The sequence below is a fragment of the Sinohyriopsis cumingii genome, chromosome 5, assembly GCF_028554795.1.
Source record: "Sinohyriopsis cumingii isolate HCF-2022 chromosome 5, ASM2855479v2, whole genome shotgun sequence".
Classification (NCBI taxonomy): domain Eukaryota; kingdom Metazoa; phylum Mollusca; class Bivalvia; order Unionida; family Unionidae; genus Sinohyriopsis; species Sinohyriopsis cumingii.
The window spans coordinates 38,798,346-38,822,115 of record NC_142965.1 but is presented as its reverse complement, the minus strand read 5'-3'; the positions used below and the strand labels follow the sequence as shown (position 1 = coordinate 38,822,115).

Genomic DNA, 23,770 nt, shown 5'->3' with positions numbered 1-23,770 from the left:
CTTAAATTTTATAATTTCCAGATGGAGACTTTGACAAATTTTGATTGTATGCATAATGCTTCTAACTGAGTATGTACTGAAGTTAATGATTGTTTTCATATGAAAATGAAGTTTTTATTTTTGTTAACATGCTTCTTGCACATACTGATACAGTGAACAATGCTGGGGTGCAAGGTACCTTAGAAACGTGAAAGAATGGTTCAAGAGACTAAACAACATACTGTAATGATTGTGAGTTTACAATAACACACTGAATAAAAATGACAATGAGGATTTGGATAAAAAAGTTTATCTGTTTTAAGGGGCAAGAGGCCCACATGGAGCAAGGTATATCACATATGAACTGTACTAAATACCCATACTGAACCTGACTTTTGGCAAAACATTTAATTTCAACACAAAACTAAAATATACAATCTTACTGTTGCCATCCCTGTGCCATAAGGGTGACAAAAGTGCCATCACTGCCATAAAGATGACAACATTATAATACTGCTAAAAAGGTGACAACACTGACATCATCAACATAATGGTGACAACACTGTCAGCACTGCCATAAAGATGACAATGTTGCCATATCCACCATAAAGGTGATAATGTTGCCATCACTGCCATAAAGATGATAACACTGCCATTATTGCCATAAAGGTGACAATGTTGCCACCACAGTCATAAGATGACAATGTTGCCATTATTGCCATAAAGGTGACAATGTTGCCATCACAGTCATAAGGTGACAATGATGCCATAACTAGAGATGTTAAAATTTAAGGAAACTTCTAACGGATGCCCATTGATCCTAACGATCATTTACCAAGGTACCCAATCAAGGGAAAATTGGATTAAACGTGAACCTGAACTGCTTTGTTCTAGGTTCACACATGCCAAACCCCAAGGGAGGTATAAGTGTAATTATTACTAATTAAAGTTGCAAAAAAGAATAATCTTAGCATAAAAAGTTCAATTTACATATTATATGCTATAATTACAGAAAACTATGAAATAAGTAAATTTATTTTTGCTACTTATCTGGATCTGCAGTTAAATTTTTTGTCACAAATCAGCTAAATCCATGTGGATAAATAGTAGTCACAAAGGAAATGGATAAATTAATTATGCATAACACTCACTTTAACTAGTCTATACATCCATAAGTAACTTTCGCGAATATGATCACTGTTGTATTGCATCACTGTCAAATTCCTATTTCAAAATTTTTAAAGTGCTAATGATTTGTTCCTTTTCTGGATGAAACAGGTTTTTAAGTTTAACAAGATCCCCCTCTTCTAACACTTTTTACTTATATAATATCCATTCAGTCACAATAAATCCAGTTTATTATGATATCTGGTGCCATTTATTTTCAATTTAGACTGGTCTGCTATGTAACTGGTATTAAAATAGAATGATTTTGTGACACGTAGTTTCACATTCAAGAAACCTGTCTGTTTTCTTGGAACTGTCTCAGGTGCATACCATAAATAGGAAATAAGGAAGTTAGACCAAGGTCTAATGATGAACACAGGGGCTCATATCGTTGTTTCCAATTTAACAATCAGTCATATATGCACTGTATAATAATATTAAAACAAAGTTGTAAATAGGTTTAGCATGTCATTTAATGAGAAGACAGTAGTTGATTCAGTGAGTTGAACTTGCATATTAAGCGAGCGCAATCATGTCACTGTCGAGTGGTAGTGTGAGAAAATGGTCTGTCATTACTTAAGATATCACATCAAACTTTGGAGAGGCATACAGAATTGAATGCCTGAGCTAAGCATTGGTACCAACTTTATTATGCTACACAAAATCTAGCTTGAAATATTAGCACTGATTCTTAAATAGGTCGTGCAATAAAGGAGAGAATAAATGTGCACATACCACGAGCCTTGAACTGTAATTGTTATTCTGAGTTTTGATCTTGGAAAACTTTTTTAAAAACTTGTTTCCATTTAACCATTGTATTATTTGGGTTATTATCAACCAGTCTGCATCTTTAGTCATAACCACCAAATTTTTTTACAATGCTGCCATCACCATAACTGCACACACCAAGGGCAGAGTTTCCCTCTTTTTCGTACACATGAGGTAGACTTTTTTCTACCATATGCAATATTTTTCAGCTCAAACTTTGCAAAATAAAAATATCTGCTTGTGTACCATTTGCCTGTTACAATACGACACCAACTGAATGCCATATAGGCAGCATATAAATTTATTGACCCCATGGGTAAGACAGCTTTATCCAGCCTATAATAAGTTTGGGATATCTCTGTCAAGTGGGTGAGACAAATTTTTCTAAAACCCAGGTTAAAATCTGACACAATTATGGTTCTTCCTCCACCTATAATACTGGCTGCCATGTACGGCCTATCGTGTGCCGAAAAATGGCGTTAAATCCTACAACAAACACACCAATCAGTCAGGAATAAGAATTTCTTCATACTTTACCTGTATCAATCCAGAGCCAAGAGCAAACACCTCCACTCCATCTACTTTCTGGGCAGAGTTTTGTAGAGCTCTCTTCATGCTAAAGGGGGTGTATGGTATACCACTGGCCTTTAGGGCTGACACAATCAATGCTGAAAAAAGTAAACATACCATTTTTGTTACTTTTCTTTTAACAGTGATATTAAAATCTAAATATAAGGAGAATTTCTTTCATTTTCTCTCTTAGTTTCCAAAACAGGTACAGCAGTCCCTTGTCAGGAGAAGAGTATAATAGTGAGAGCATGCAGTATGGTTAAATATTGAACAGATTTGTGTGAGTTCGCAATTTTTGTGGTGTACTGGTATTATTTAAAATGTTATAGTTGCTTCAAACAACATGAACTATCCAATAAACAAAATTCTTTGGTCAATTTAAGGGGCAACAAAAATGTAATTTTTTCCAACAAATAAACCTAATTTGTTTTCTAGTAAAATATGTTTCTTAGTGAATACTTACCTAATTATAATACCTTAAGAGAACTACTACAACCTCACAAACCCAGTCCTCCCAGGTGAGTCAGACAGAGTTATCTCCCTTTGAAACATGGATTGGTGGCAAAACCCATGAATGTCTCAGTTACTACTTTAGCATAAAGCATGCTCTCTATATGGATGTAAATACTGTGAGGATGTATGTGTATTAAGATTGGGAAAGTATTTGCGAAGAAACAATTAGTTTCTTCTTTAAATATGTTACATCACACTCTTGATAACTCACGAACCTGCTTATAACACGAGGTCAGTCATGGATCCCACTTTTGAAGCCAGAAAATATTCCAAAAACTGCGATCAAATAAAGGCTCTGATAATGATGTAGGCAGCAATTAGTTTTTATAAATTATCAAATTCAGATGACTTAGTAATGTAGATGCAGATGAAAAACATGTAAATTTTGAGTATCAGAAATGGCAGATACGGTTAATCACGCGGCCTCACTGACATGATGGTGAACGAGTTCTCTCAAGATTTTAAAGCACATAAAAAATTCTTCAGTGGAAAATAATTTCACAGCTATAACAATCAGAATTTACTCTTAAATTTTTCCACATATAATAGATGTGTACCAAAAATGTAAAATGGTTAAAACTGCTGTTAAACATAACATACACTACATTGCTTAACAGTTCACAGGCAGGATTTCATTCAGTACTTATGAAGTTTTCACGATTAGAATCACAACTATGAAAGATTCAACAACTTAGGTAAAGGCTCTGATAATGATGTAGGCACTAACGTAACATACACTACATTGCTTAACAGTTCACAGGCATGCCTATGCGTATGCGGTCGACTAGGTAACAGGTGTTCTATTTATAGTGCGCTGCACTTTGTCACTATGCTCTATGAGGTAAAGGGTTAAACATAAAATGCGTCAATCTAACATAACAGCTATGTCTGCGAGCATTTCTCTGAGAACATAATTAAGTGCCAACCGTGTTTTGATAACTGACTTCCGGAAATATTTGTTGTATTGTTGCACTGAATAAAAAGCTGGCCTCCTTTGTATTATCACGTTAAGTATGTCTTTTGAATCAAATAAAGGAGGTGGAATAAAAGAAAAGTTAAAAGGCACGAAAATCCTACAAACTTAAAATCTAGCGGCCCTGGTCGTATGTTGAGTGAACTCACTTCATTTGATCAATCGAATACTTATAAATGTTATTTTGTATGCAACATAAACTACCTTAAATTAACCAACTCTTTCATAGCTGTGATCAAAGATAACAAGGCAGCCAAGAGAAATGAATACTTCATAAAATAAAGACCTTGATTTCACAGATACGGACCATTGTGGGCAAGCAAGTTTCAGAGAATTCTTTGGCACTTAGAGATATCCTCAAGGATGAGCAGAAGTTTCATTATTAATTCCAATGAAATCATGACATCAATACTGTACAAATTGAGCAATACAAAAATTGAATTTCAACATAGATGATTGTCTCACAAAATAAATGTTACGTGTTTTTGAGAAAAAAAAGAATCTTCTTTGGTGGTGAATCAACAGTTAGTCTAGTTCCCTGGTCTCCCGATTTGGCAGGATAATATTAACATCATTATGGGAATCAGACTCATCAAGAAAACAAAAAGTGGTGACGTAGTACGCATATTTATTTTGCGTACTCATGATGGTTGCTGAAACCAACTGGAACAATATTTCATATGTTGGACATTTTGAAAATAAATGTTATTTAAACAGAATAACAAGCAACTTCATTAGAAAAAGCAAGTTATTAAAAATTATTATTGATGTGATTGTAAAATTAGGATTCAGTGAATAAACAGCCCAGTTTCCTAACGCAGCCCCTCACCAAGTGTTTTGTCGATGTCAAAGCGATTCTTTCTCTTCAATTTTTGGAGGTCCCTCGGTAACTTGCACCTTGCTTATAGTGTGGTTTATGTTTGTAGACCATGTGCATGAGTTATCAAGGGAGAGGTGTACCTTAGCAGAATAGGTAAGAGGTGGAGCGAGATCTCTAGTCCCCAAAGTAACCCAACTGGAAAAGACTCCATCTGTCATGGAGTGGATTTGGAAAGGGAAAATTTTCTTCCTCGCAAATCCGGAGGAAGTCATGAAGCTGCGTGTTATGAAGCTGTCCAATGACCTGCAAGGGTGACCTGTTGCACCATAGCTATAGGTCCCAATAGATGGAGTTGTGCCCTGTGGGATGAAAGATCTCTAGGTAAAAATTGTAGTTCAGTTCCAGTCAATAGACAATGCTTGTGGCAACTCCTCTATCCTTGTGAACCAAAATGTGTACAAATTCATCTTGAGTTGAAGTTATTTCTCATTATGCAGAGTGAATAACCCACTTAATCCAAGGTGAAAGTGTCTGTGCTGTTATATCATCCAGACACTGTTTGAGAGGTAAAAATAGGCATGATCTTCCTCAACACAATGTTTCTGTGTTTTTAAGATACCACTTCAAGGCTCATACTGGATCCTGTAAGTGGCCTTGGGTGGAAGTGTCCAGGGTAGACAATGATTTTAGGACAAAGGCCTTGCTGTTCATGGATGAAAGCATATTCTTGGCAATAAAAGAGGAAACCGTTGTAAGTGAAACTGAACCATCTTGTCAGGACTGAATGTAATTCTAGTCCCCTGAACTTCGCTGAATCTGCCTGCCATTGCTAATGTGAAAAGGAAACAGGTCTTGTATGAAAGGTGAGCCAAAAATGCCTATGAAAGTAGTTTAAATGGTATTTTGTTCAACCAGGGTAGTACTCATGGTTGGTTCCACTTTGGGCATAGCGCCCAAGATTTTGGCTGTGTATAATCAAAGTAGGAGAGGAGGTTGGATAAGTCTTTGCTTTGTTTGATGATGCCATGATGATGAAAGGTGTCAGCAATCATGGAGTGGTAACTATTGATTGTGTCTGGGGCTAACTTTTTCTTATCAAAGAGTCAGAGAAGGAAGTCAGCTATATTTCAGGTATAGATGCCTGTAGTGGTAGAATGTGTTCTTGTGTACACCACTGTGCAAATATTTTCCATCTGCTTTCATAATGCTTTCAAAGTGTAAGGCTTCTTGCTTGAGCGATTCTCTCCACAACTGGTTGTGAGAACTGTTTATTTCGGAGGGCCTGTTTAAGATGATCCAGATGTGCAGGTTCACTAGCTCTGGTTTGGGGTGAAACAACTGCCATCATGGTAGTTTGTCAATAGTAGATTAGGGAAATTCATTATTTTCTGGGTAATTTCCATTGTGAGCTTGAGGTGATTGATGATCAATGACTTTTCCCATCTGAGTGATGCAATAAGGATGAGGAAACACTTCGATTGTTTTGCTTTTTATATCACCCTTGGAATCAGGTGTTGGAGGGTAGGCATGTGTGTCCAGACCATTTCAATTTACGGATAGTGCACTGACAGTGCAGGCTTCTGCATCTTGGACTGTCAGACAAAGGTTGGGTGCTTGGTATTCTACTTTGTCTCAAACTGGTCCACCAATGGTCAGTCCCAAAGGGTGCATATCTGAGTGAAAGCCAAGGGATGGAGTGACCATTCCATCTGTTTAAGCAGAGTGTTCCTGGACAAAGAATCTGCTATTACGTTTAGACATTCACGAATATGATGAATTTGGATGTGGATTTGTTGTTGACATCACCACTTTGGAAAGTCCCACACTAGTATGCAAATATCTGGAGACTTGGGTCCATCTTTGCTGTTTGAGACAAGTCACCATCATAGGGTTGTCAGATAGAATAAGGAATGCATTTCCAGTTAAAAATTCCTGCAACCAGTGAAAGGCTTTCAAAATGGCCTTCATCTCGAGAATACTCATGTATAGATGCTGGTCTTGGGGAGACCACACTCAACTGGCTTCCTCAAAAGACGGTAGTAGGTGTGCCCCCCAGCCTACTGTACTTGTATTCATAAACATCGATATCTGCTAGTTGTTCTTGCTGCAATATACCTGCTGTGAGCCAAGTATGGTTGCTCCAGGTCTGCAGATGGTACCTCATATTTGTAAAAATGTTGAGAGATTGGTTCAGTAGACAAACATTTGGTCTCCATTGGGATAAAGAATCATCTGTAATGGATGCATATAAAGGCAATCTAGGATGATAAGGTCGACTGCTGCGTTGACGAAGGCTAGATGGCAAATGAATTCCCATGCAGAGGTGGATTCCCTCAAGTAATTTCAATGATTTTCAATGCTTGTTGATGAGGGAGACATACTCTGTTTACCTGTGTGTTGAATTCCATACATAGATGAACAAATTGTTGAGATGGTACTAGGTCAGATTTGTCCGTGTTGATTAAGAAACCCAGATTTGAAAGGTCTACAACAAGGGTTATCATATTGTATTCTAATATATACCTTATCTGATGTTTTTGCTTGATCTTGTCCAGGTAACAAGATGTAGTCTCCTTGGAGATAGACTGGACATGAGCCATCGAGAACCAAGGAGCATGAATAACTTGATTGAGGGTGCTTAAGTCGATGAGAAAAGGTGCAGAGTGTCATTTGCCTTTGGGACCAATACAAGTCTGGAATAAATTCCTGGGGAATTTTTATTCTACCAGCCTTTCATGAGGAAGATCATTCATTTCTTGCTGCAAGGTGGTGGCTTTGAACAGAGGAGGAGGTGTTTGGAAAGTGATGCAGAGTCCCTCAGAAACCCCTTGTTGGGACCAATGATTGTCAAGGCAAATCATGCCCTATTTGGCTGCAAAGAACTGAAGCCTTTCTCTACCGGGATTTGTGGGAAGAGTGGTGTGGAGATGACATCATTTTTTGAGAGATGGAGGTGGCTGTGTAGAGAAACTTTGGCATAAGTGGTTGCTACTTCTGTCTTTTGTCCACTTTGATTTGTAGGGAATGGTGGTTCACGAAATGAGGAATGATAGGACAACTTCTCAGAGGTTTGTGTTAGAATCATGTCCCTTGGTTTCTTTTCTTGGTTTCCCAAAATGTCTCTGTATCGGTATTGTGGTTGAGGAGTGAGAAAACCCATCTTCTTAATGGCTTTTTTGCGTATTTTGTCAATATGGCCCTCACAAAATAGATCAGAGGATAATGGTTGTGATCACAGCTTGGCCTTATGATGATCCTTAAGGAAGGTGGAGAGCAGTGCATCTCATTACAATTTAGAGCTGCTGTGACAGCATGGGCTGCCAGCATGGGCTGTTGAGAAGACTCGTATTCATGTACCCTGGAAATCAGAGTAAGCAATGATGAGCTCTGTTCTGCTTGTTGGAAGATGGCCATCGATACCAAGTCCAACATGATGCCCATGGCCACCACATTGCGAACCAACTGTTGATTGTCACTGAAAGATGTTTGATCCATATGAATGGAGTATGGTTTTGTCGTCCCCAACCGTTGGGGATTCCAAATGAAAAGCTGGTGTACAGCAATCATAGAACTGCCGATGAAAAGTTGAGATAAGGTTTCTAATGAGGAAAAGGGAAGGTTGATGCTGGGATCTTGTAAATGATGGATTCTTCCTTTTCTGTGATAAGATCAACAGATGCTGTAGCTCTGGTCCAGGTGGTTGATAAGGTAGGAGGAGAAGGACAAAACTCCAGAGGTAAAGGTGGAAAACATCTTCAATGGAAGATCTTAAGGCTGAGTCTTCCCAGGACATAGCAAAATCAAGAAGTGAAGAAGGGGCTTGGGATCAAGCATCATTGTCTCATCTTGCATGAGTTGAGGTTGATGTCTCTTGAGTTGCCTGGAGTGCCAGTCACCGATTAAAGAGTTCAACATACCAGAGGTTGAGAGAATTGAGAGGTGGCATCTGTAAGAAGCTGAGGTACATGTACTAAGCATGTCATTGTTTACAGACAGCGCAGTGAGGCCATATGTGGATTAGACAGGTCTCCATAATTGTCTGTATATACCGAGTTAAACAGACTGAACAAGAGATTGCTTTCTGAGAACTTATAGAGTTGAGGTCTTTGTCCCTGAAGATCCCATGTAGTAGGTCTAGGGCAGTCCAAATGGATAAAAAAACATTTATTGGGAGGACATCATCCTAGTCATAATGCTGGACTGGTTACAGAATGATTTGTCCACATGACCAGATCTGTGTATTGGTGGAGCAAAAGGATACGTTATTTTGATTGTTTATCATCAAGAACTATAGAATGGAACCCTGAGGAGACAAGGCCTAAAGGTATTGCCAGCAATGTGGTGACGTAAGTGCTGAGGCTGTCTCTGATCATGTAGATTTCAGGCTTACATTGGTCCTCTTGACGACCAGGTGTAGTACGTAGCAGGTACTTTTTCTCTAAAGGCATATTCATCTTGTTGTTGTGGGGTTTAATGCCATTTTTCAGCACACGATAGGCTATACATGGCGGCCAGTATTAATGGTGGAGGAAGAACCCGGGAAAACCACAGAAAGAACCACCGACCCACGAGAAGCTACTGGCAAGCTTTCTCACATACCCACATTGGCTGAATCTTAGACTCGAACCGAAAGGCATATTCAGTGGCCATCATATAGGAGTGAAATGACCACCAACACCTAGACACATGAACAAACACTAATATACATGACAAGTGATGTTGAATGTTGATAATTATTCACTGAAAAAAATAATATATAACCAACTAATAGTTTTCTATAGGTCTTATGCACGTTAATGCAATTAAAAGTACAGCCCAAACTTATCTGTTAAGTCACAAATGCTACCAGTGTACGTACCTAAGTAAAATTAAATGTGTAAAGTCAACCATCTGTGGCTAAAACTGTAAAGGCAGAACTTTGCTGACATATGAAGAAAGGCAAATTGAAAATATAGATGGAGTATACTTTCCTTGTGAAGTGAGAACTCCAACTTGTAAAAACAATGATGCAGGCTTTTGTGAGGTTGCTCGTGGTGAAGCATGCTTCTTGGTATGAGCAGAAGTAGTTGATATATTCATAGGTTTTGCTGCGAATACCTATATCAAGGGGAGATCACTCTGCCAGTTACAAAGGTGGGCAGATAACTTTTAGCTCTTTTTAGCTAAAAGTTTTTTCTGGGAGGGCTGGATTTGCAAGGTAATAATAGTTCTCCTAAGGTATTATGATTGGGTAACATACTTAATGAAGAAATATTGATACCCTCAAAAATAAATGAGTTTATAGAACAGTAAAAGCCTGCATTATGACCACTTGCTTTTAAGACCACCCACAAAAAAAAGTTAAAGACCCAAATTTTTCCATCAGAAGAGTCATGCAACTTGGACTATCCTAATTATATACCTGTGTCCATGTATCAGATTTTTATTAAACATGATGTTAAAAATAAAAATGATTCCCAATTTTAAATCCATGCACAAAATAAAAATACTGTATGGTTGACAATTTTTGGAAGATGTAAAATCTGGCAATTTTGCTCCAAACCAGGGATTTTAATTCTAGTTATATTTTATCTATTTCAAGTCTAAAGAAATAACAATAATTAAGGTGGTATATATTGAAGAACTTAGCAATCTTGAGCTAAGGCAGCTAAATTGCAAAATTTCTATATTCCTTAACATTACTGATATATGTTGTAATCCAGAAAATTGTCTTCGTTGTAACAGAAGTCATCTTCTAAACTTTATCTTTGACCAATCAATCCCTTGGAAAATTTCAATGCAATTAGACAAATAAACCAAGGTGCAAAGCCTGGGATGAATTCTATAAAATCAACATTTTACTATGTTAATACAGAAAGTACCTGTAGTACAGTATCAATGTATTATTAGCTCTACTGATTATTCACAACAAATCACACAGACCCAGATATGTTGACGCAATATACAACAACAGATCAAGGTCTATGAAGTCTGCATATGGACTCATTTTGTAAGTGTGTATATACATTATTTGCTTATAAACCATTCAACAATTCAATCCACCATACTGAGTTAACAAGTCCGAATAAAGGCAAGAATTCTAACCTTTTTGTCTCTGACTATTATCCAGATGAGGTAATTAATTTGTTCTAAAGACTGTGACATCATATATATGGTTCCACCCATATTAATGAAATAAAATGAACAACAAGAGTGCCAATGCCACTTTAATTTTTATATTTTTATTACAAATGACCTCTATCAAATTGTTTCAACCCATTTGATCTATAAAAAAAAAGAATTACTTAGATAAAAGAATAAAATTACAACCAATTGATTTGTTAAATATTCTCACCTATACAACCACAAGCATTTGGGGAGCTCATGCTGGTGCCATTCATCAACTGGCAGCCCCTAAGGGTCCAGTTAGGGACTGATGCAATGGCACCTCCAGGGGCACTAATACAGACCCCTAGGTCACCATCGGCACTGAAATAAAAGATACACTGAAATGTATTAAATAATATACAAGTAATTAATTACACAAAATTTAGTTTCATCAATTCTTTAAATCCAGTACCTTTAGAGCATAAAATATTGTGATTTGCTAATCAACATACATTGAAATTTGTGTATCTTAATGTCAATCAAATATTACCAAATTTCATCTGTGAAGAAAAAGAGTTTATTCTGTAAAAATATTGTGATTTACAGTAATGAATCACAGTGAAAGTCTCTCTATTAAAAAATACACAAATGGACAAAGAAGAACAGCCAATATTACCAAGTTGGTTATATTTCAGTTATTAACTTAACCTAACCATAACTTGAATAAAATATATATAAACTGTGTGCATTTGTTAGGTTTCAAAAAATTATATTCTTAGGAATTGAAGAATATACCATTTCTTCTTTTAAACAGCATACTGTTGAAACCAAGATTTTCAAGAATGCTGCTGAGGTGGCCGAACTGGGTTTCACATTGGTATTATTTTCATTTAGGATCAGCTCGACATGACAAGTCATTTGGTGAAAACTCCATTTTGATATGACTATCCAGCCAGTAGAAACAGCAATAATAAGAAGTGAGTGGCATACTGCATGTCAGATTGACACCATTTTAATTTATGACCAAGAAGACCTTACGAGTTAGAAAGCTTCTAGTGAAATGCCCATGTTGATGTGACCACCCGTTCAAAGGAGTAGTGATAATACAATTTTCAAGATAGCTACTATAACAGCTAAAAAGTATACTGGATGTCAAGGGGACAGAATTTTCATTTAGGACCAAATAAACATTTGGATGTACGCATGTGTCAAGTTTCATGGTAATCCAAACAGATTTGGAGGAGCAGTGATAACAGACATGTACTAATGGAATGAAGACCGATGGACAACGGACCATCTCATAACCTTTTCTAGTTTATGACCAATACAGCTAAAACTTTTTAAAAAAAGCAAAACAAAAAAACCCAAAAAACAAACAAAGACGTGCTTACGTTGGTCCTCTTGAAGACCAGGTGTAGTGCATAGCAGGTAGTTTTTCTCTAAGGGAATATTCAGCAGCCATCATAGAGGGAGTGACAAGAGCACCAACACCTACATACATACATACACATGAACAAACATTGATATATATGACTAAGTGATGATGAATGTTGATATTTATTAAGTTTCTTTACATATTTATCAAATAATGATTTAGATAAATAATTATTTCAACATAAAAAATATTTAAAATGCAAATGCCTGTTACACAAAAGCATGCATTTTACATTTCCAATTACAGTTGTCATCCACCATACAATCCCTTCCATTGATTAAATCTTACTTTCCTGTTATGTAGTGAATGCCAGGTTATTTAGCATCCCCCTACATCCAATCAACAGTGATAAATCATCAATGTGGTATTAACCTTTATCTGAAAATCACTGTTTCAGGTAGTTTCAAATCAGACCTTGGAAAGGAGAAACTTTACTCGGTGTTGGCTAAATTCAGACCGAAGAAAAGGTCAACATTTTTATAGCGTGGTGTTTTAGTTATCAGCACAATATTCTGCCAATGCCTCTGCTGGAAGAACTATGCCTATTAAATGCTAAAGCAGGGGAAATGAAAATCTATAAGTAACTCTACAGGATTACAATGTCTTGAACACAGCAATTATTTTCATTTTGTACATTATATTTTTTGTTAGTTAAAGAAGACTTTCAAAAAGTTAAATTATTACTAGTTCAAGTGTGCCATGTAATGGCGCATGAAAATACAATGAATGAAAACTCCTCACATGAACAACCAAGTGGCCGAGTGGTCTAAGGTGCTCACCTTTACAAATCAACCACACATCTCACCAGTGTCTTTGTCAGTCAGAGTCTTGGATTGACTAATATGGATATATGAGAAAACTTGCCATTAGCTTCCCATGGGTTGCTGGTACTTCCTCCACCAAATATACCAGCCACCATGTAGATCCTATCATGTGCTGAAAAATGGCATAAAACACACAAAACCAAGCCAATCACATGAACTGCTTGTCCAACAATATACTAAAGATGTAAATGTTATGTAATTCATATAATGGAATCTAATTATTAATCTAATGACAAGCTCACTATGTAAAAATGTATGAAATCACACAAACTTACTAAATGTCCACTTGTGACAGTAAATGATGAAAATTAAATCTCACCGAAAGGAAAACTTGCATAACGTTATTTTTGTGCATGACTACAAGCCTGTCAGTGCTAAAATGACACTGGTGAGACAGCTGCCTTTTTTTTCACAAGTCAGACCAAGTTTAAGTAAGGTGTAATGTAATATCAATTACTACTGTTGATTTGGAAAATGTATATTCAAAATGTTTATAAGTGTGGCAAGATGTTCAACTAAAATGTTCTTATTCTTCTGCTTCAATGAAGCTAAAACTGAGGCCATTCTGATCACAACACAAAGACTTTCTCAGTCACATCCTTTACCTCAAACAACAAATATCAGTAATACCAACATTAAATTCAAACAGACAGTACGAAACCTAGGTGTCACTCTGGACAGTACTCTCATGTTGCAACAACATGTCATGAACATATGCAAGGCTGCATATCTTGAGCTGAGATGCATCAGCTCCATTTGCAAATATCTTTCAGCTGATGCCACTAAAACACATGTATTTTCATTAGTACTTTCAAGACTGGACTATTGTTACTCAATTCTGTCTGGTTCATCTCAATATCTACTTCAGAAACTTCAAAACACAGCTGCTCAGATCATATTTAAGAGTATCATGATCAGAGCACACCTCCCCGCTGCTCTGTACCCTACACTGGTTATCCATTCGATCCAGAATCAAACACAAAATTTGTTCTCTGTGCTACGTTTCACGGACGGACTCCAGTCCAACATACCTATCCGACCTCAACATGTGTACACACCAGCAAGATACTTACGCTCCTCTTCTGACAGTCGTATACTCATTATTCCCACAATGAAAACGAAGTCATATGAAAGTTCTTTCGCATACCAGGGCCTAGCAACATGGAATGAATTACCCAACTGAACTTAGACACAAAGACAAAGTCATTCCATTCAAGAGTGCTCTTACAACTCACTTATTTTGACTGCAAGAACAAACTTAAAGACCTAATGATGTTCCCTACCTTAAATATTTTCAGCATGTTTTTTTAATGTATTTTAATTTCACTGTGTTTTTTTTGTAATAATATCATTATATATGTGTTTTTCATTATGTTATAGGTATTGTCTAATGTTGTAAAGTGCTTAGAGCTTCTAATGATTAGGTGCAATACAAAGACCTCATTATTATTTTTATCAATGACCTCAAGTTAGTTTCAGAAACTGCTGTTTCAAATCCCATGTCAATCAATGACACCATGCTAGATCTTAACTCAATTTTCAAATTCACTTGGCAGCAACAATCATCTTTCCCACCACTGGCAAAACTCAAACTGACATGACATAATGTCCAATAAATGTAAATGTCACAATTCCTACTTTTGTTCAATGTACAGCACAGCATCTGAATTGATTTTTTGTACCTCTGTGTTTGGACTTCTTAAGATGCAGCTTGTCTCATTTGTCTTTAACATGTCTCTTTTCTAAATGATGCAAAGGTATAAAATGAACAATATGGATTTTAAAGCATCTGAGCTACCCACAGTAAAAGTTAGTGTGGTTCAATGACCAGCTCCAGTGAATTTAACATAAAAGCAGATTTATTCCAAATCTGGAAAAGCCAATATTCAAATCTGACCAATGATGTTATTTGTATTTCATTTATTGGACTTTATACCATGTCATTTTTGTATATTTTAGCTACTGTTCCATGAGTGCATTATTTTAGGATTGTTTCAGAAAGCCTTATGGTAAAATTTTCATGGCTGACTGGTCTGTGACTAATGATGACTTTTACCAAAGTATGTCAGGATCGGATATTCAGCAGAATAAATGAAGAAAAAAAAATATTTGTGTAGAGTTATAAATTTATCTGTGATGTTTTTAAAATACATGTTCCACTGGAACCTGAGTATAAACTACATTTATGTGCTGATAGATCACCAAACATTATCTGAGTTACAGAGATTTCATTACAAAACTTTAATGCTGTAGGTGATGCAAACAATGCCATGACTGTGTCTCGTTGCTCTAACATACGTCAGAAAAAATGCTTTACAAACTTGAAATGAGTCTTGTTGAAGAGTTTGTTATTTGCAGCAAAATAGTAGACTGTGAGTTTGTTGTCTGACAATTCAGTGTGTTGACATTTGAAAAATTACCATGGACTCTTAAACTAAATTTACAGTTTGTCAGTACTTTTCAACTTTCCATACTACCTATGAGAGCAGCAGTGGTCCCTCCTGGGGTTCCTGTTGTGGACAATGCAGGACCATTATTCCCTGCACTTGATACAAATATCACACCATATTTATTTACAGCCTCACTAAGAATATCACAGATTCTCCTGTCAAAATAAAAGGAAAGAAAAAATGATAAGTTTACAAAAGAGTGACCTTGATCTGCTGGTGCATTATGCAATGGCAGATCTGGGTCTATATTGTCTGCAGTTAGACTTGACTTATAAGTGAGTACATAAGGTATTCCTGCTGTAAATCAAATTCTCTATATACCACAAAATAAACAACTGAAATGATATAACAGCTTTTACTGCATACATTGTTTATGCTTTAAAAAAAAATCAAGCCTTTCTATCAAAGCAATAAAAAATGTCTTTGATAATGAAACTAGCATGTCCACAAGTAATAAATTTAAAAGTGGAAAATAGTCTCTTATTTAGGTTCAGAATTGTGAACAAGTTCCATGGAACCCAGTGTTTCAAATGAATCTATACACCTGTCAGTAAACAAGTTCCATGGAACACAGTGTCACATAAATCCATACATTTGTCAGTAAACATTTTGCTGTTGTTGTGGGGTTTAACGCCATTTTTCAGCACAAAATAGGCTATACATGGCAGCCAGTATTAATGGTGGAGGAAAAATCTGGAAAAACCCCGGAAAGAACCACCAACCCATGAGAAGCTACTGGCAAGCTTTCTCACATACCCACATTGGCCGAATCTGAGACACGAACCCACACAGACAGAGGTGAGATGGCAGTGATCTGTAACAGAGAGCGCTTTAGACCACTCGACCACTCAGGACCCCCCAGTAAACATGTAACATAAAATCCAGTTTCTCAGATGAATCCATACACCTGTCAGTAAACAAGCTCCATGGAACCCAGTCCATACATCCATACATTTGTCAATGAACAAGTTCCATGTGACCCAGATGTCACTTGAATTCATACACCTGTTTCTGATTTTCTAACAATTTTGTTACGTATATCTGATTTAATTCATATTTATTTTAATTTAATTGTTTGTCAGTTTTAAATTTCTTATTCTATTATATGCTTATTATAATGAAAATTTATTCACTGGAGATATTTTTCCAGAAAACTGGTTGACCTGAATCATTATTTTCATAAATACCAGGTGCTGGCCTGGATGCTGACCTTGATTCAAAATTAGTAAACAAAGTTCTATTTTTATAATGATTGGTTGTTGCCAAGGTCATGATGGGGCTTTGGCTTTAAGATGTAAACAACTTTTTTAATTTTTTTATTTCTTAGAGAAAATTATTGGTCTAATCAAGGCCATATTCTGTGTATGTGATATAAACATGATCACGTGACCCCCCCCAATCTGATTTTGCAACTTGGGGGAATTTCGAAACTGCATCTTATAATACAATATATCCTTTATTTTAGCGAGAGAGATCTCAGTTTTGGGCTTTTTATACTGATGTCAAGTTATTTTGTTGTAGCCAGATTTAGGTTGTAATTTTCTTCGGATCAGTTGCATTTCAAAAGGATTAATTCATTTTTCTCTGGAAATATTTTGAGGAGTGCTCACAGAGAAATTTTGGAAAGACATTGCTTACAAGTTTAATTTGGATTTCCAACACTGGAGTACCATTATACGTATTTCTACAAGGAACTGTAGATAAGCACAGTACTGACTACTGCATATGTCATCATCATCCATCTTGGATTTTCCATCAGGATTCAAACTTGAAATTATTAGAACATTTGTTACTAGGACTTTTGCAAAATAATTTGAGGATTATTCTAAGGGTATTTCTGGATTTGATTCTTGAAACCGTAAGTTCTTCTCCTTTTTTCATTTTTACAGATTTTTTTTCTAACAAATAAATTATTTAATAAATTTTAAAAGCTTGTTGTTTTCACTCTTTCTATGTTACTGTTTATTTGAACCTAAACATGTAACAATTTGAGCATAAAACTTTTAACTCAATTTGATGATGCTGCCAGGACCAGTGGCAGATAAAGGTAACTAAAATTCACCATGCTTACTCAGGCGAGACAGAAGTAGAGTCCGTTTCATTTGGTAAGCATTAAAGCCTACACCTTATTCTCTCAGACTTCCGGATAATTAAGATAGTTTTCTAAATGCATCTATTATTACATACTGCAGCTAAAGGTCAACTGCACTAGAATTCAGACCAATGTTTATAAACACAAGTGAGTTTATTTAAACTAAGTTATTGTAGTGGGCCTGATCTGAATGAAATTTCTAAAACAAAGGTTATCTTCAGGAAATCCTTATTTTATCAACACAGTGAGCTTCACCCAGTTATTTGTGAAATCTGTGGAATATATCTTCTTTCCCTAAACCACAAGACCACTGTTAATAGATTCTGAGCAATTATTCATTCCTAACTTCCTAAATGTACATTAACAGCAGACCTCCTAATCCTAAAAAGACCTCAATGTACATTAACAGCAGACCACCCAGCCCTAAAAAACTTAAATGTATAGTAACAACAGACCTACCTACCTTAAAAAGACATAAATGTACATTAACAGCAGACCTCCAAGCCCCAAACAGACCTAAATATACATTAACAGCAGACCTCCCAACCCTGAAATGACCTAATTGTACATTAACGGCATACCTCCCAACCTTAAAAGACCTGAATGTACATAAACAGCAGACCTCCAAGCCCTAAAAAGATCTACATGTACACGAACAGCAGACCTATTAGCCTAAAAAAAAAAACTTTCCAGTAAGACAGTTAAATTTGTGAAAACATGTTAAAAATTTTTCAGTAAGGTGTAATGAAATATCATGTACTGCCATAATCAACTCGGAAAATATATAACTGAAAAATTTATAACCTGTAGCTGACGACTTGAAGGTAACTAAGAAGTATACTTTGGACTTAATGATCTCCAGTTCGGTTTCAGAAACTGCCATTTCAAACCCTATGGTGATCAATGACTTCTTGCTAGATCTCTCAACAAGAAGAAATCTTTATATTTTTTTAACTCATCTGTCTGGCTGTGAGAAATACTCAAAAACTGATGCAACTTTATGTCTGTTGTTACTGTTGTCTTTTTTGCTTCACCACAGGACTGTACTGGACATACATATAAACTGCTATGTATATTTTAGGAAGTTAGTTTTCTTTAAATTTAAAATTAATGTCTAAAACAGTATAGTGGAAAAAAGGCTGTTGCTGGATGAAATTCTAATTCTTTTTAAAGAAATAATGATTTTTGTTATATATAAATAACTTATTTGAAAGGAATCCAGTTAATTATGAAGGACGATACTGACATCAATGCTGCATCAATTTCAAAACTGAAAATGACAGTTTCTGGTACATTTAACAATTAGCTGTATACATATTTTCTCTTAGATGAAACTTGGTATACATTCTTGAATGATTTCACATTAAAATGCACATATATATGGTTGCCATATTAAGTTTAGGTAAACGATGTCTGACAAGAACCATTAGAATTTTGAAATCTCTGTTATATATACATTCTACATGTATATCTATCTGTATGTCTATCCCTCTATGTATGTATGTATGTATGTATGTATGTATGTATGTATGTATGTGTATGTATGTATGTATGTATGTATGTAATGTATGTATGTATGTATGTATGTATGTATGTATGTATGTATGTATGTATGTATGCACGAGTACCTGTGTTGGAGAGAGAGAGAGAGAGAGAGAGTTCTCAACTGGAGCTTTTGAACACAGATGAAGTCTTATTCCATTTTCCAACCCTAGCCTTGATTTGATTTACAACTAACAGACTTAATACATTCATAACATGTATGCTCACACTATTCTTCAGCCTTAATTTGTCTCTCTCTCACCCCCACCCACACACAGAGGTCTTTTTAGGGCAGGGAGGTTTGCTGTTAATGTGCATTTAGGAACTCTAGAATGAATAAATGCTCGTTATCACATTTAACCCAACCAAAATTTAGGTCAATGACTCTTGAAAAGATATCCACTTAGTTGCACTAGGATTTGATTCCATCAGGAAAAAGACCGAGATAACTATAGACAGGCACAAAAGAAATTAAATTTTAATCTGTGCAATTGTGTAAATATGAACTTCCAATTATGTGAGATATTCTTGAAATTTGGTCCTAATATGCAGATCAACTGTCTGTGGACCATGTTTCATGGCACCACTTATTCAAGCAGTAAGATGCCAACAAAGTCCCTATTGTAAATATTAAAGTACATGTCTAACATCATGGGGCTAGAGCAACATATATATATATATATATATATATATATATATATATATATATAACCTTGGATTAAATATTTAAAATTAAACTGTATTAGATAATTCTGAATGTGTGAACAAAATATATGCATTACTGGTTTGATTGTTTGAATAAAACATGCAAATACACTACATATTCGGAGTTCTACTCTGCATGCAAAAAAACCCACAACCAACACACACACACAAACATGCATGTACACAAACAAACACAAACACACAGAAGATTAAAAGCAGCAGCCCTTTCTCTATTATAACTAAGCTAATTAAGGCAATCAAAGAATATGTACCACTTCTGTGGACATGCTCACCCTGAGTTTGGCCAATATGATGCTTCACCATAGCTGTAGTTAATAAGATCACACTTGTATTCTATCACCCTGACAATCTGTTGGTAAATCAATTAAAACTGGACATATTAGTAAATGAAAATGCATGTGAACAAACAGTTATGCATCCATGTATCAAGTTCAAAGACAATTTCAGGGTACATACAAATCAGGAGAACTGAAATTCAACAGGAAATCACTACCTTAGACTATTTAATGATTTTAAATCAAAATACAAATGAAAAATAAGATTATTCAACTTACCAATGCTTACAATATTTCAACCTTTGGCACATCACTAGTTTATATAAAATCTGTCACTGAAACTACACCCATATTGCCAGTCGATGAATTTGCAGATCCCACTGACAAAACTGAAACAGGCTCTTCTGATGCAGATAACAGCGAAGGCAAAGAATTGTAATTTTTGTACTGCCCATATGAACAATGACATCAAAACAACAGGCTCATGTATTTTCATAAGCTGCAAGTATTTCTTCCCTTTTGTATGGCTATTTAGAGCAGCGATGTCCACTCCTGCAATATCAATGCTTTTCTTGCACACTATGCAAAGCACTGTGTGCTGCAAGGTTTCATCTTTCCTCAGCCGTGTAATAAAGTCTTTTTGTCTTGTAACAACTATTGCTGAATGTGCATTTTCCAGGCATTTTGAGATGAACTTGAGTCAAAAGATGTCGCAAATGAACCGTCCTTGCTTGACGGAAAATTAAAACTCAGTAAAGTGAAAGGTTGTGCATGGGTCAATGATGCATGATATCTAATTACTTCCTGCGGATTCTGATAATGGAGGAATGTCTAGCATATGGTGGAAAATCAAACTATACAATCCAATCCTCAAATAATGTAAAATAAATGACTTGAAATTAACATTCATACTTTATTTTTAAAAAAGTCTCTCAAATGACCTAAGTGAAAATCAATGACTTTCAAGGCCTTGAAATAGGGTGTTAATTTCTTAATGATTTTTGATAGTTTTTAATGACCTACTGTATCCTGCAAATTACAACACCAATGAATCAAAACAAAACCAAGAAGTGTCCATAAAAGATATGTATCGACTATCTTAACTTTGTGCTTGTCCTTGATTCATGTGCCATGTTTTTTGCAAACTCATGTTATTGTTTACAGACCCAATGTCAGCAACTGGATCAATAGCTTTCGCTGACAGTGACAGTAAATGCTGTTTAAGAAATAGCTGGTGAAATAAAATTTAAATATGTACTACAATTCAAATGAAAGAAAGCACAATGGAAATGTCCAATTTAATTAATGTCATATTTGCCACACTTATGTGGCCAAGGAGTGGCTGTTAGCTGTTCAAATAAAGGCCACTGTTCAAGTTAGTTTTATTTGCCTTTTTATTAGCGAGAATCCCCCAATGGCAAGGATTTTTGTTATCACATTGGGAAAAGTTAATCTAATGGAAAACAATACAGAATGATAATTTTCATGGAAATATTTTGATACACGGGAAGAAAAAAATCTTTGCTAAGAAATAGCATGGAAAAAATCTTTTAAAAATTCACTACATCTTTAAATTTAAATGTATCGAAAGCTTGAAAGAAAAAAATTCCATATTTTTTCCTTGGATATTTTTGTCATCATTATTTAAAGGTGTTATACTGAAATTAATATGGACTTGAAAGGAATGAAATATATTACAGATGAAAATATTAATCATACAGGGACATCCAAAATGATCGATTTAGGCATCTTGGCCAAATTGTCACATACCAATCTTCTGTCATGTGGCATTTATTTCTATGGCATGAACTATACAGTTACTTCCAGAAATAGACAAATTTGACAAGCTTGGAAAAATCATAGATGGGAAATTTTATTCCATACTTTCTATTGTGATTTTAATAGTTTCAAACAATATTATAAGTGCTACAATTCACAAGGCAGGTCAAGGATATATTGATGCTAAAATGTGAAAGGAATGAACTTTATCAAAACCGAGTCTGTTGTGACAAAGTAATGGTGTACTTTGTTGATATAATCACCCTTAGGGTTTTACTGCTTTTCTTGATTACAGAATGAACAGAAATGGAAATTAAACCCACCCTCTTCCTAACCATCTAAAAATAGTGTATGAATATCACATATGTCCCTGTTGCTGTAGAGTAGACTTCTATGCACCCAAAATGACCCAAGTTCCCAAAAATTAAACATTTAAAATTTTCATAAACATTTATGATAATAAAATGAAAATCAAAGCAGGTCATCTACATATGCACAGATATCCATAATATGTACATCAAGTTTTATTTCTTCACTTCATGTGGTTGTTGTTTAGTCATGCCAATGTGGTTTCCATCACCCAATTAGGTTATGATTCCAAAATATCACAAATTTGTAAAAAAAACTAAAAAATTCTTCTCATGGACTCAAAATTGAATAAGAATATCAAGATAAAAACTGAAACATGATGCCTGAATTTCTTTCGTCTTTATCAAGTGGTTTCTGCAAAGAGATGTCCAAGTCTGAAAAGTCAAAATATTTAAAAATCTGAATAAATGATGCCATGTCCAGAAAATCTAATAGTCATCTACATACAAATACTACCAATTTTTACTTGTCTATGTCAAGTATTTCTTGTGTGGCTTAACTGAGTTAATTTATGCAATGGTCTGAAAAACCTAACCAGGTTATCTACTTATAACTATGATACGCTGCTAAAGCCTATAATGAGGGGAAATTTAGGGTGTTCTCCCATTAGAGTGAGCATGGAAATATTTCTTTCATAAAAGTCTCATTTCCAAAAATCACTATCTTCCTGCAGTGCGAATTTAAGTGAAAATTAGAACTGGGATTTTCCACGGGAATATGAAGACTTGCATCTTGAGAGATCCAGGATGACTGTAAAAGGACCCTTTCTGGTGATGCTGAGAGCCAACTTTGGGGTCTCTATACTGAGCTTGGGTGCCCATGCGTGTTGCAAGTAAAATTCCAGCAGTGTGTGCTGCAAAGAATTTCTACCACCTTTTCCTGGAAAAGAGAGCGTGTTGTAAGAAATGAAAAGGATGGAATAAGCAAGGCATCATTTTTTGCAAGAATGAGATTGGTGGTGAGAAACTGGGCCTAATTTGTCCATCTCTTCCTGTGCTGTGTTGTCTCTTGCTCAGGGAAAAAAGTTTTCTGACAGAAGTGTTTTAGTAAGGTCCGTCCAAACTGTCTGGTCCCTCTTGTAAAATAAAAGCAGAGTTCTGCATGGCTTGTCTTTCACAAAGCTTGCCTCCTTGGCAGCCTGTTTCCAGATTTCCACTATGGATCTGCAGAATAAGAAATCTGAAGGCAAAGGCTGAGATCTGAGAACTGCCTGGAGGTGATTTTTGTGGACATGGGCAGAAGACACCTCTCTCTGTATGCTGGAGAATAATTGAAGCAGCTATGGAATTTGGAAATGGCACTTGAATGTCATCAAAGGTATAGGATAGATACACCATACTGGAGAAAAAGAAATCGCCATAACTGACATTACGTGTGAGTCATGACTTAGATTGGACTATA

General features: G+C 35.7%; 1 protein-coding gene across 1 annotated transcript in view; it reads right to left on the bottom strand.

Annotated features, from left to right (window-relative positions):
- Positions 1-23,770, bottom strand: part of LOC149798978 (tripeptidyl-peptidase 2-like) — a 136,308-nt gene that overhangs the window by 78,164 nt on the left and 34,374 nt on the right. Inside the window, exons 8-12 of the mRNA XM_089957889.1 lie at positions 20,219-20,295; positions 15,614-15,741; positions 12,269-12,368; positions 11,125-11,258; positions 2,452-2,582 (exon numbers count right to left, since the gene is read on the bottom strand). Coding sequence (XP_089814015.1) covers positions 2,452-2,582; positions 11,125-11,258; positions 12,269-12,368; positions 15,614-15,741; positions 20,219-20,295 — 570 coding nt within the window. The remainder of the gene's footprint in view (positions 1-2,451; positions 2,583-11,124; positions 11,259-12,268; positions 12,369-15,613; positions 15,742-20,218; positions 20,296-23,770) is intronic.